This window comes from Octopus bimaculoides, chromosome 29 (genome assembly GCF_046866305.1).
Source record: "Octopus bimaculoides isolate indiv1 chromosome 29, ASM4686630v1, whole genome shotgun sequence".
Lineage (NCBI taxonomy): Eukaryota > Metazoa > Mollusca > Cephalopoda > Octopoda > Octopodidae > Octopus > Octopus bimaculoides.
In genome coordinates this window covers 17,007,280-17,021,177 of record NC_142956.1, presented here as the reverse complement: position 1 = coordinate 17,021,177, position 13,898 = coordinate 17,007,280, and the positions used below count along the sequence as shown (strand labels likewise).

Here is a 13,898-nt window from a genome sequence, read left to right as displayed (position 1 = left end):
TTTTTTGTTCTATAGTACATTGTTATACCATTCTAAACTTTTTATTCTTTATATATATATATATATATATATATATATATATATATATATATATATGTATGTATGTATATACATATATGTATGTATGGATATATATATGCTTTCGGTGCGAAAGATTAAAGCTTAGGGCGATGGCTTTTTTATACGCCACCGAGTTTACAATTCTGTAAATAATAATAATAATGGTAAAAATAACATTATTATTATTATTTACAGTATTGTAAATTCGGCGCCGTATAAAAAAAACACATTCGCACCGAAAGCATCTAGAAAGTTTACATAAAAACAAACACGAACTATTATAGTTCTTAAATTTGACAGAAATAGGGATTCGCTGGTTCGCTGGTTTAAAGGCAACACACTTAGTAGCGTTAACAAAGGGATGTGTGTCCGACTCCCACTCGAATATGAAAGCCTCCTTTTTTCTGTTGAGGGCTTATATGCCCCCTTTATTAGACTATTTTCCTTAGTCATTGCACAGTGATTGCCATAAGATTTAAGGTTATATATATATATATATATATATATATATATATATATATATATATTATTGGGTTTGTGTGTGTGTATAAATATCAACGATAATTATCGTCAATGTTTCTCCATTCCAATTCAATATCTAGTTCTTCTCCTTCTGTTCTTCTTTTTCTCCTCCTCTTCTTCTTCTTCTTTTTCTCTTCCTCCTCCTTCTTCTCCTGCTTCTTTTTTCCCCTCTTCTCTCGCTCCTATTTATTTTCTTTCTTTTATTTTCATCCATTTCCGCATATTTTCACTTCTTCACATTATTTTACGCATTTTACTTCTGCTTCATTATCGTCGTCACCCTCTTCTACGTTTTCTACTCATCCTTTTGAATTTTAGTTTATTTTAGATTACATCCCTCATCATCATCTGTTAATCATTTACTTCTTAGAAAGGGATCTAGTTAAGGCACAAAATGAGGCATTGGGACTGGCAATGCGTCCCAAATAGTGACTGCGAGATTGGCGTTAAATCAACACATCGAGGCTAAACACGAAGGATGTCTTGTGAGATCTAGGTTCTGTGTGCAATGGGACGAGAGGGAATCAACGCTATCTAATGGGCCCGAGTGGTAGAGGCTCAACGTGGCAACGATGTCACAATCAGGTCTTTGACGGATGAAGATTATGAGCGCAGGAGTGGCTGTGTGGTAAGTAGCTTGCTTACCAACCACATGGTTCCGGGTTCAGTCCTACTGCGTGGCATCTTGGGCAAGTGTCTTCTACTATAGCCTCGGGCCAACCAAAGCCTTGTGAGTGGATTTGTTAGACGGAAACTGAAAGAAGCCCGTGTATATATGTATATATATATATATATATATATATGTGTGTGTGTGTGTGTGTGTGTTTGTGTGTCTGTGTTTGACAACAGATGCTGGTGTGTTTATGTCCCCGTAACTTAGCGGTTCGGCAATAGAGACCGATAGAATAAGTACTAGGCTTACAAAGAATAAGTTCCAGGGTCGATTTGCTCGACTAAAGGTGGTGCTCCAGCATGGCCGCAGTCAAATGACTGAAGCAAGTAAAAGAGAGTAAAAGAGAAAAGAGAGTACGTTAACGAACCCCAGATGTGTAAGGTTTCTTAACGAGCATTTCACCCAGCTGTTCGGGAGGGGCAGTGGGCCGGAGTGCAGAAAGGATCTCACGGACTTCCTCACCGGCATGCCACGTTTTCCGTATTCGACTTTCTCCTTCTACTCCATTTCTACTCTTCTGCTTTTTGATGTTATTGCTGTTGTTTCTCCATTACTTGATCTTCTAATCCAGTCCCCTCGATTCTTCTGTGTCTCCCTTCTCTTCTTTTACTCTCTTACACCCTTCAAAATATTCTACGGGCTCATTTTCTCTTTATTCATTCCGTTGTCTCGAATTTCACATTTCTACCTCTGTTTTATATTTTCAATTCTTCATAATCAGTCTTGCCATATTCATCATCACCATCATCAATCTCATCAACCTCACAAATATTTGCGCCATCTACAGTATAGTCATCACTCTATTCATCATCATCTTAAACAGAAACATCACCAGCACCGCATTCATCATCATAATCATCGTCATCAACACCATAATTATCCTCATCAACATCATTATCACGAACATCATCAACACCATCATCAGCAACTGTAATATTATCTTCATCAACGCTACCAACACCCGCCTGTCCTTCGCCTTATCCCTATAGTCATCAGAACCAGCTCCACCACCTTCATCTTCTTCCTCTTCCTCGTCCTCCTCGTTGTTATCACCAGTCTCTACTTTCTGTTTCTTCCACCAAGTATTCGTTAATATTTTGTTATACATCTCTTCTATTCTTTCTCTTATCAATAAACTTTTTTTATATTACAGCTATTTGGACAATAATGATATCGAAACAATTGATGAAAGAGGCTTCCATGACCTGACCAGTTTGCAGGAACTGTAAGCTGGCTCAATCTTATTGATAATCTTTCGTTGACAATGTACTCCTAAATTTTTAAAGTCATCCCATTCCTTCTCACATCACGTCCTTGTCCCTCCCTACATTCTCACTCTCTTTCGATACTAAAGTCCGATTGTTTGTGATTGTCTGTAAACATGTGTGTGAAATTGAAAATGTGCTGTCATGTATAACATTTTCTGTTCCACTCAAACCTGATAGTTCTCCTAATCCACTCCAGCTCTTCTTTAACTACTACTACTACTACTATAGTAGTAAATTCGCTAAATTCTCTATTCGTTTAAACATTTAATATGTCACCACCACATCCGCCGAGATAATTATTTACGTCTTCGTCCATTTACCCATCATCCTCATCATTCTCCTTTTCTCTGTCATCTTTCTCGATGATAAACATCGTTAAGTTCCGCAACGTCACCTTCATTAACATTCATTACCACAAAATACCGCCAACCAATGCAGAATCTTCAACACTATCATCATGAACGCCAACAGTTACATCCCCACCAGCATCATTATAATCATTATCATATTCAGTATCAGCATAGACATGCTAACCCCCGTCATAATCAAAATAATCAACATTAACATCACCCTCATCATTAACATCATAATATCTTCATCATTTACGCTACCACCAACTAGTTTTGTCCAACGGCTCCTCCTCATATTCATTACTACCAAAACCACAATGTCCATTACCAAGTCTACCACAACCATTATCCTCTTCCTCCTTTCCCCCTCCTCTTATTCATCATCCTCATCAACACCATCTTCGTTTCCATCACCATCATACAATTATTCATCATCGTGATCTACTTTCCATCCCTTTCTTCATCTAATTGTTTAGCAAAACTTCTGTCGCAAATATGTTCTATACAATTTCCCATTACCTCAATTTTGTGTTTCAGATATATGAGATATAATAACATAAAGGAAATCAAAGAAGACACCTTCCAGAATCTGTCCTTTTTAACAATTCTGTAAGTTGAACCAGTTTTTTTTAATATTTCATTGACGAAATGCGTTGAGCTGGCAGAAAACTTAGCGCGTCGAGCGAAATGCTTAGAAGTGTTTCGTCTGTATATAAGTTCTGAGTTCAAATTCCGCCGTCGTTGACTTTGTCTTTCACCTTTCTGGGGTCAATAAATTAAGTACCAGTTGCGTCCTGGGGTCGATCTAATCCACTGCCCCGCTCCCAAAAATTTCGGGCCTTGGGCCTAGAGTAGAAAAGAATATTTCATTGAAGACATCTTTCTAAATCTGTAATATCTTCCCATCTTTCATTTTTAGCTGCCTCACCCGTCTCTCCAAACAAGAGTTTTACTGTTTGCAGATCTGTGTGTGTGTGTGTGTGTGTGTGTGTGTGTGTGTGTGTGTGTGTGTGTGTGTGTGTGTGTGTGTGTGCCTATTTCTATGATATGGCAAATATGAGAGCATGATAGCTCAGTGGAAAAATTTGGTGCATGCATGTGTATACCTTTGATTATGTGACAATCTGTCTTTGTCCAAAAGTTGTTTTATTGTTTGTGAATGTGAGTGAGGGCCCACTCTTCAGATTCGGAATATGAGTGTGTGAGAATTAGGAGGAAAAATATGTGCATATATATGTTTGTCTGTTTGTTTATGGATGTGTGGTGCATGCCAGTATACCAAACTATATGTGTAATTCGGTCTGTATATTATGAACGGTGTTTCCACTTCTATCACCACTGGTTACCATTCTGGACCTTTCTTCCCTATTACTTCTGTTTCTTCTTCTTCTTCGTCTTCTTTTTGTACTTGTTATTCTCTTTAACATTCTTCTACTTCATTTTCTATTTCTTTTTCTTCTACGTCTTTTTCTTCTTTTATTTTCTTCATTCTTTACTTCATCTTATTATGTGACTTCTTTTTTCTTCGTTTTCTTTTTCCTGATTCTTCCTCTTCTCCTTTGTGGTTTTCTCCTTCTCTTTCTTCTTCTTCTTCGTCATTTAACCTCCTTCTTTTTCTTCTTCTCCTACTCCTCCTTCTTAATCTACTTCTTTTTTCATCTCCTTCGTCTTTTTCTTTTCGTCTTTTTCGTATTCCTCATCTATTAATTTTTCTTCTCCTTTTTCTTCTACTTTTTCTTATACGGGTTATTGTCCTTCTTCTTCTACTTTTCCTCCTCTTCCTCTATCTTCCTTCTCTTCTTTCGTCTACTTTTCCTTCTTCCTCTACTACTACTTCTTTTGTTCTTTTCCTTTTTCAACGTTTTCCTCTAATGCTCGTTACTATTCTTTTCAACCTTTTTCTACTTCTTCTTTTTCATCTTATATTTCTACATTTTCTTCTTCTTCGTCTTCTTGCTCTTCTTCGTCTTCTTGCTCTTCTTCGTCTTCTTGCTCTTCTTCGTCTTCTTGCTCTTCTTCGTCTTCTTGCTCTTCTTCGTCTTCTTGCTCTTCTTCGTCTTCTTGCTCTTCTTCGTCTTCTTATTTTACTTCTTGATTTCTTCACCTTTTCCCTTTCCTGCTTTTTCTTCTTCGTTTCCTCTTTCTTCTGTGTTCTTCCTGTGCCTATCAATTCTGTCATTTCCTGGTTTCTTCATATATTCTGTCATTCGCTAAATTCTCTATTCGTCCAAAACCTTTATTATTTAAATCCCCGCCACTGCCACCGTGATAATTATCGACGTCTTCACCTACTTCCTCATCACCGTCATCGTTCTCATTTCCTTTGTCATCTTTCTCGATGATAAACATCGTCAAGTTCCGGAACGTCGCTTTCATCAATAACATTCATTACCACAAAATACCGCCATCAGATGCAGAATCTTCAAAACTATCATTATGGTAGTCAACAGTAACATCCCCTCCAACATCATCATAATCCTTATCATATTCAGTATCAGCATAGACATGCTAACCCCCGTCATAATCAAAATAATCAACATTAACCTCATAACATCTTCATCATGAACACTACCAGAATATTCTCTTGTCCAATGGCTCCTCTTCATATTCATTACTACCAAAACCACAACGTCCACTACCATTAGTATCAATCTCTTCGTCCTTCGTCCTCCACCTCCTCCTCCTCATCATTATCGTCATCATCATTATCATCAACATCATCGTTGACATCATCATCGTCATAGAATTATTCATCATCGTGATCTACTTTCCACCCCTTTCCTCCTCCAATTGCTTAGCAAGAATTCTCTTACAAATATGTTCAATAATAGTAATTATCTCAATCTTTTGTTCCAGATACTTGAGTTATAATGATATCAAGGATATCAAAGCAGGCACCTTCCGAAGTCTGTCCAAATTAACATATCTGTAAGTTAAATCGGTTTTTTAATATGTCATTCACGATTTATTTCTAAATCCATTATCTTCCCATCTTTTATCTTAAGCTTCTTCACCCGTCTCTCCAAAGATGGGCTTTATTGTTTGTAAATCTGCCAGAGTGTGTCCCCATTTCTATGATATGGCATATATTAGAGCCTGATAGTTCAGGGGAACCATTTGCTGCATGCATGTGTATGCCGGTTTGTATGTGAAAATCTGTCTTTGTCCAAAAGGTATTTTATTGTTTGTGAATGCGAGTGAAGGCCCATTCCTCAGATTCGGAACAGACATTAGGAAAGATCAAATCACCTAAATGTGAACACGCAAAATGTAATGTAAATGCTCAATCAATTCATGTTCTTTTTTATTCAATGAGAGGATGCATAAATGATCCCAACTATTTTGCTATATATGCAGCGAGTTCACAGCGAAAGACAACAGATAACCGATATCTGACTTTTACCCGAAAGCCTATCGGGCTTACTTTCGCATCGAGCTTGATGATCAGGACAAACCATGCGCACCTCACATTGTTTGCAAGACATGTTTGGAATACGTGAGACAGTGGCCTTCGGATCTATTTTAAAACGGGGGCCACATTTTTCATTAATGTTTTACGTAGTGTTTTTGGTACGGAAAGACTTTCAAACTTCGTATACTTATCTATTTTGTGTTATAGAACAGAAAAATATTTTTGTATTCGAATTTATTTCATGTAAAAAATTGTCTTATTTCGATAATTTCAACCAATCACTGACAAGTATTCAGTTGTTTACATTTACTCCTTTGGCTGATTAAGCGATGTAAAGCGTATTTAATCTCCATACCTTCGTTTTATTTGCTTTTTTCATTTTAAATTTGCTTTAACCCTAACCCTAACCCTAACCCTAGGGTTAGGGTTAGGGTTAATTGTTTCAGAATCGTTTGTTTATGTAGTCGGCACTTAATGTATATCGGCTGAATGGACGTCAGTGATTGGTTGAAATTACAGAAATACGACAACTTTAACATGGAATAACTTATGGATTTCTTTTTTTTTTAAAGAAGACTAAGAGAAAAAGATGTTTTATATGACACATTCTACCAGTGTTCCAAGTTTCAAAATGTTTCGTTAATGAAAAATGTGGCCCCCGTTTTAAAAAAGATCCTGGACTTCAGGTACCCAAAAATCACTGAGATTTGCTATTCCTATGATCTGGCGTAAGCCATAGAACCACTCTGACGAATGTTACTTCTACTCAGTCAGTTCTGCGGGACTGAACCAAAAGAAACGCAGATCTATCGACAGTGTATAAAATCACTCGACAAAGACAGTAAATGTTTTGAGTTTATATGCAAATCGTTTCCAGGACTTAGCACCCAAAAACATAAAGCAAGATTGTTTAATGACCCTGATATCAGGAAACTCATTGAGGATGGTGAATATGATAATTCAATGAATGACTTGGAATTACGCACTTGCACATCATTTTCAGACCTGGTGAAAAACTTCTTAAGCAATCTCCGGGCCAAAAGCTACAAGAAATTAGTGGAAAAGCTGTTGAAAAGAATACAGGACAAAGGCGCTAATATGAGTATTAAGGTTCATTTTTTTACATAGCCATCTAGATAGATTTCTGGATAATTGCGGTGATGTGAGCGATGATCAAGGAGAACCATTCCATCGGGATATCAAAATTATGGAAGAGCGCTACTAAGTACGGTGGGACAAATGAATGATGGCTGACTTGAACAACATTGGACATGATGGACAATCAAGAAAGAGAAAAGTTTTACCATTGAGAAGTTTCTACGATTTTACTTTGAGAAATATTGCTATTATTCAATATCAAATATACAGAAAACGAATGAAAAAAATACTTTTTTCCCCAAAATGAGGCATTTCTGTACAGCAGAAACGGTGGTTAACCAAGAAAAAGTAAGGTCATTTTCAGATTCAGTGCCCTCAAATTAGCTAAAAAAACAAAAGATGTTTGGTGTCTCAACACCATTTCAAAATTTTTTGTTGATGACCCGTGTTATTCATCATCGTGATTAATTCCATCATCTAATTGTTTAGGAAAAATTCAATCCCAAATATGCTCTATATGATTTCTTATTGTCTCAATTTTATGTTCCAGAGACTTGCGTTATAATAAGATCAAGGAAATCAAAACAAACTCCTTCCGAAATCTAAACAAGTTAGAATATATGTAAGTTGAATCAGTTTTTTCTTTTTTTCGTATTTCATTGGTGATATATTTCTAAATCTGCATTATCTTCCCTTCATCCGTTTTAAGTTCCTTGATCCGTGTTTCCAAAGATGTTATATTGTTTCTAAATCTGTGTGAGTGAAAGTGTGCCAATTTCAACGATATGGCATATATGAGAGCATGATAGATCAGGGGAACTATTTTCTGCATAAATCTGTACCTGTGTATGTATGTGTGAAATCTGTCTTTGTCCAAAAGGTGTTTTATTGTTTGTGAAAACGAGCGAGGGCCCATTCCTCAGATTCAGGATATGGCTGTATCAATTAGGAGGGAAAATATTTCCCTCTTGCTTATGTGTATATATACGTTTGTCTGTGTATGGATGTGTGGTGCATAGGAGTATATCAAAATGTATGTGTAATTCGGTCTGTATATCATGTACAGTATTTACGTCTCCATCACCACTTATTACCATCCTAGACATTTCTCCTCCTTCTCTTCTTCTTCTTCTTCTTCTTCTTCTTCTTCTTCTTTTTCTTCTTCTTCTTCTTCTTCTTCTTCTTCTTCTTCTTCTTCTTCTTCTTCTTCTTCTTCTTTTATTATCTTCGTTTTTTGCTTCAACTTAAACTGATTCTTGGTTCTTTTCTTCTTTTCGCTTTCTTCTTTTTCTTCTCCACCTTCTTTTTCTCCTTCTCCTCCTCCTCGTTCTCCTTCCCCTTCACCATCATCATCATCATCTTCTTCTTTTCGTTCTTCTTCATGTTTTTCTCTCCTATATATTTTTCGTTCTTCCTTTTCTTCTTTTCCTTTTTCTTCTTCCTTGTCTTATTCTTTTTCTCCTATTTTCTCCCTCTATTTATTTCCCTTCCTTCATTATCTGACTATTCTTTATTGTTTCTTTCCGTCACCTGTTTTATTCCTATTAAATCTGTTCTGCTGCTTGATCATCCTCATCTCATTCTTCATATTCTACTCATCCTTCTTGATTTTGAGCTTCTTCTAGATCTCAACCCCACTTTATCCGGTTGTATTTTTCACATTCCTGTTCCACCCAGACCGGTTCTTGTTCTTGTTTTGTTCTCCTTCTGTTCCTTATTCTCTTGTACTTTTGCACCAACCCCTTCCCCATCACCTTATCCTGTTCTTTTTATTCTCCTCCCCTTCCTTTACACTCTTCTTTCAACATTTTTTTTTTCCAATCCGTCCCTCTCAAATTTCTTTCACATCATGTTTTTCTGGCTTTCTCCGTTTTTCTTTTCTATCGACATTCTCATTGTATTCACCATCGCTATCATCAATATTACAATTATCACCTCCGCCCTTTTCCACATCCTTAATTTTATCGTCATCAACATATTCATTGTCATCGTCAACAGAAACAGCGCCAGCTTCACAGCTGTCATCAAAATCATCATAATCCTCATCATCATCATCACCACACACGCCCTCATCCTCATCGTTATCACAACACCATTATCTTCATCAACACTATCACTGTCCTCCTGTCCTCAGTCTCTACCTCATTTTCATCCACACCACCACAACCTCCATTCTCATACACCTGCTTCTCCTATTCCTTAATATCATCATCATCTTTATCCTCATCTACATTCCTTTTCCTACACCAAGTTATTGTTTAGCCACCATATTTTACATTTTATAATAAAACACTTCTATACATTTTCTAATCATCTAATATTTTATTTTATAGACACTTCAATCATAATATTTTACAATAAATCTCCTTTCCAACCTTTTATCTTATAGATTTTTGAATGGAAATGGTATGGAGAAACTTCAAGTGGGATCCTTCAGTGACCTTCCCAGTTTAGTATATCTGTAAGTTGGATAAGACTTGTTGAAAATTTTCATTGACAATATATCCCTAAATATTTAAAATCTTCCCATTTTCTTTTGCGTTACGTTCTTGTTTCTCTTTACATTCTCAATCTCCTTTGATAGCAATGTGTAATTGTTTGTGTGTGCCTGGCCCCCACCTGTTGTTGCTCTACTCCTTACGAATCTTCTTCCCTTTCGTCTATCTCTTCATTTTCAATCAATTCTTGCTCTTCCTACTACACCTTCTTCGTCTCCCACGTCTTCTTCTTCTTCTTCTTTTATGGTCATTGATCTTCTTTTTGTACTTTATGCGCTTAAAAGAATTACGACTATTAATTAAATACTCTCATTCTTCTGTTTCTAAATCGCTTCCCAAATCCTTCTAATATTCTTCTGGCTGTTGGTGTGTCTGAGTGTGTATCACTGAACGTTCACGGTAATATTGGTGTAGTGTCAGCCCTCATAATTTGTACATATATTTGTTTACATCTCTCTTTGCTTCTCTCTCGCTGTTTCTCCCCCTGTTTGTGTTTTGTGTGTCTATATATGTATATATATTGTATTATATACACTTTATATATACTTTATCGGATGAATGTATGTTCGTCCTTTAATTGGAATTGTTTTTTTCTTATATTTCTAATGTCTTTTTTTCATAATTTACTTTTGAATTATTTCTTTAAAAAGTCGTTTAGGTATGAAAGCTTGTATTGAAATAATCAATATATTACAGGAACTTATTAAACAAAGTTCTACAAATTCATTCATATTTATGTAATGAAGGAGATTTGATTGCCCCCCCCCTCTTACTTCACCAGCTTGTATCAAATTTTAAACGTTTTGCTTGTAATTTCTTTCACATCACGTTTTTCTTTAATTCTGTTTGATCTTCTGTTTTGCATAAAGAATCAGGTCGTTATAAATTCTACTTAAATCCATTAATTTTGACAGGAGTTTGGAAGGTAACGAACTCAAGGAGATCAAAGCAGAAACATTTCAAGATCTTTCCAGTTTAACACGCTTGTAAGTTCAATCAGTGTTTTGCACTACTTCATTGGCGATGTATTGCTGAATATGTAATGTGGTCTCATACTTCCTTTTAATCTCTAAATACCTATAAATCTTAATACTTGTAAATCGGTTGAGGAATCTGTTCGTTAAACATAAACAGTGTGACTACTTTGTCCTTGAATCAATTCTTCTTCTTTCATCTTCTGTCTCCTCCTCCTCTTCTTCTTCTTCTTCTTCTTCTTCTTCTTCTTCTTCTTCTTCTTCTTCTTCTTCTTCTTCTTCTTCTTCTTCTTCTACTTTGCTCATTCTTCATATGATTAGTGCAAACGTGTTTATAGTTTTGTGTGTGTCTGTATGTTGGGGATGGACGTATCTATATTTATAAAAATACGTTTGCACTTACCGTTTCTACTCTAGGCACAAGGTCCGAAATTTTGGAGGAGGGGAGCAGTTGATTAGATGGACCCCAGTACGCAACTGGTACTTTATTTACCGACTCCGAAAGGATAAAAGGCAAAGTCAATTTCGGCGGTGGAATTTAAACTCAGAACGTAAAGATAGACGAAATACCACTAAGCATTTTGCCCGGCGTACAAACGTGTCTGCCAGCTCACTACCTTCATGTTTGCACTTATCAGAAGATGAATGACAAGCAGAAGAAGAAGAAGAAGAAGAGATGATGATGATGATGAAGACTAAGAAGGAGGAAGAGGGTGATGCATCAGCAGGAGCAGAAGCAGAAGTGGACTAGGAGGAGAAGGAGGAGGAGGAGGAGAAAAAGAAGAAGAAGGAGGAGGAGGAGGAGGAGGAGAAAAGGAAGAAGAGCAAGAACAATAACACCAAGAAAAGAAGAAGAGGCACAAGAGGAAATGATTCGATAGAAGGAAAAGAAGAAACATATTGTAGAGAAAGAGGAGAAAAGTCAGAGTAAGGAAATATAGAATTAGGTTAGAAGGAGAAAAAAAAGACGTGGATGTATGAGAAGAAGACGAAGAAGAGGCGAAGAAGAAGAAGAAGAAGAAACAAAAGAAATAGAAGATGAATAAAAAGGGAATAAAAACAAAACGATTTCAAGTCTTTGTATCACGTCCGGTGTTTATATCATTTTCCTTCATTTTCTTTTTCATTTTACTTTCACTTCTTTCAATTCTCGGATTTTTACAGCTTCTTCATTACTGTTATCCTTTTCTTCATATTCTACTCATCCTGTTTCTTTTTCAGCTATCGCTTCTTTTTATTCTCCCCTTTTTCCAAATTTCAATCATTTTGCGGTCCGTCGTCTCAAATTTCATTCACATCAATTGTTGCAATTTTCTTTTTCTTTTCTGTTCCATCGACAATCTCATCGTTTTCATCATCGCCATACTTATTGTCATTAGCATCGTTACAATGAACTTCATCACCATCATTAGCAACAACATTAACTCCATCACATCCACACCACCACGACCACCTCCATCACCATCCTTCTCCTCAACTTCATTCCCTCATTCTCAAAATTATTATCATCATTCTCATCTATTTTCTTTCTCCTACATCACGTAATTGTTTAACAATATTTTACAGCTTATCAGAAAACACTTCTCATTATCTTATTTTGTAAACATTTCACTGATAATGATATATTTTACCATAATGTTCCTCTCTACGTTATCATATCAACTAATATTTTATTTTACAGATATTTGTATAAAAATAAACTCAACAAAATTCACGTTGGAACATTCGATGATCTGTCCAGGTTAACATATCTGTAAGTCGGATACATCTTGTTGATAATATTTCATTGGCATTATATTACTAACTATTTATAATCTCCCCATTTTGTTTCACGTCCCGTTCTTGTCGCTCTTTACAGTCTCACTCTTTTTCGATAGAAATGTGTGATTGCTCGTGAATGTCTGTAGAATTCGTTCCTTACAAATTCTAGTTAACTCAATTATTTTTGACAGGACTTTGGGTAAAAATAATCTCCAGGAAATCGAGGTAGGAACATTCCGAAATCTTGCCAGTTTAAAAACACTGTAAGTTGAATAAGTCTTTTCTATATTACTTCATTGACGATACATTGCTAAAAAAGTAATGAGTTACCATACTTCATTTAATCTCCCTCACACGCCCCTCCCTATTCTAACACTTCCCGTCCAAAGCGTATGTTACTGACAGTGTAATAGTTGAGGGTAAGCACGTATTGCGTACATACATACATGTCGTCACCACTGCCATCCTTCTTGTTTTCGTTGTTATTTATCTCAGACATAAACTTCGTCAAGTTCAACATTGTCCTCATCATCATCAACATCATTTATTACTACACAATGTTGCCCTCAGATGCTGAACCTTCAACACAAACATCATCATCGTCAGCATTAAAATCCCCACCAACAACATCGTAATCAATATCATATTCAGAATTACCATAAACATGCTAACCCCCCGACATTATCAGAATAATCAACATTAACATCACTCCCATCATTAGCATCATAACTTCTTTGTCATCATCACTATACATCATGTATTCTTTTATGTCTCCATATTCCTCACTACCACCACCATTATCCTTCTACTCTACCTCCTCCTCCTCAGTATCATCATCATAATTATCATCATCATCATGAGCATTATCATCAGCGCCATGTACTTTATGAAATTAATCATTCATCTTGATCTACATTCCACCACATTTCTCATCTAATGTTCCAGCCAAATTCAGTCACAAATATGTTCTATACAATTGCTTCTTGACTCAATTTCATGTTTCAGATACTTGAGTTCTAATGCTCTGAAAGAAATCAAACCGGGCACTTTCCGAAATCTGTACAGTTTACAATATCTGTAAGTTGAATAAATCTTTTTTATAATATTTCATTGACGATATATATCTAAATGTGTAATACCTTGCTATCTTTCATTTTACGCCCCTCAGCTCTCGTTCTAAAGATGTGTTTTATTGTTTGTGAATCTGTGTGTATGAGTGTGTGTCCATATCTGAGTTATGGTATATATGAGATCGTGACAGTTCAGGGGAAGCATTTTGTGA

At 36.1% G+C, this 13,898-nt stretch overlaps 1 protein-coding gene across 4 annotated transcripts in view; it reads left to right on the top strand.

Annotated features, from left to right (window-relative positions):
- LOC106883702 (uncharacterized) overlaps positions 1-13,898 on the top strand; it is a 100,903-nt gene that overhangs the window by 36,902 nt on the left and 50,103 nt on the right. For all 4 annotated transcript variants that reach the window (XM_089344903.1, XM_089344905.1, XM_089344904.1 and 1 more), the window contains 9 exons: positions 2,409-2,480; positions 3,411-3,482; positions 5,730-5,801; positions 7,934-8,005; positions 9,773-9,844; positions 10,796-10,867; positions 12,537-12,608; positions 12,808-12,879; positions 13,622-13,693. In XM_089344903.1, coding sequence (XP_089201029.1) covers positions 2,409-2,480; positions 3,411-3,482; positions 5,730-5,801; positions 7,934-8,005; positions 9,773-9,844; positions 10,796-10,867; positions 12,537-12,608; positions 12,808-12,879; positions 13,622-13,693 — 648 coding nt within the window. The remainder of the gene's footprint in view (positions 1-2,408; positions 2,481-3,410; positions 3,483-5,729; positions 5,802-7,933; positions 8,006-9,772; positions 9,845-10,795; positions 10,868-12,536; positions 12,609-12,807; positions 12,880-13,621; positions 13,694-13,898) is intronic.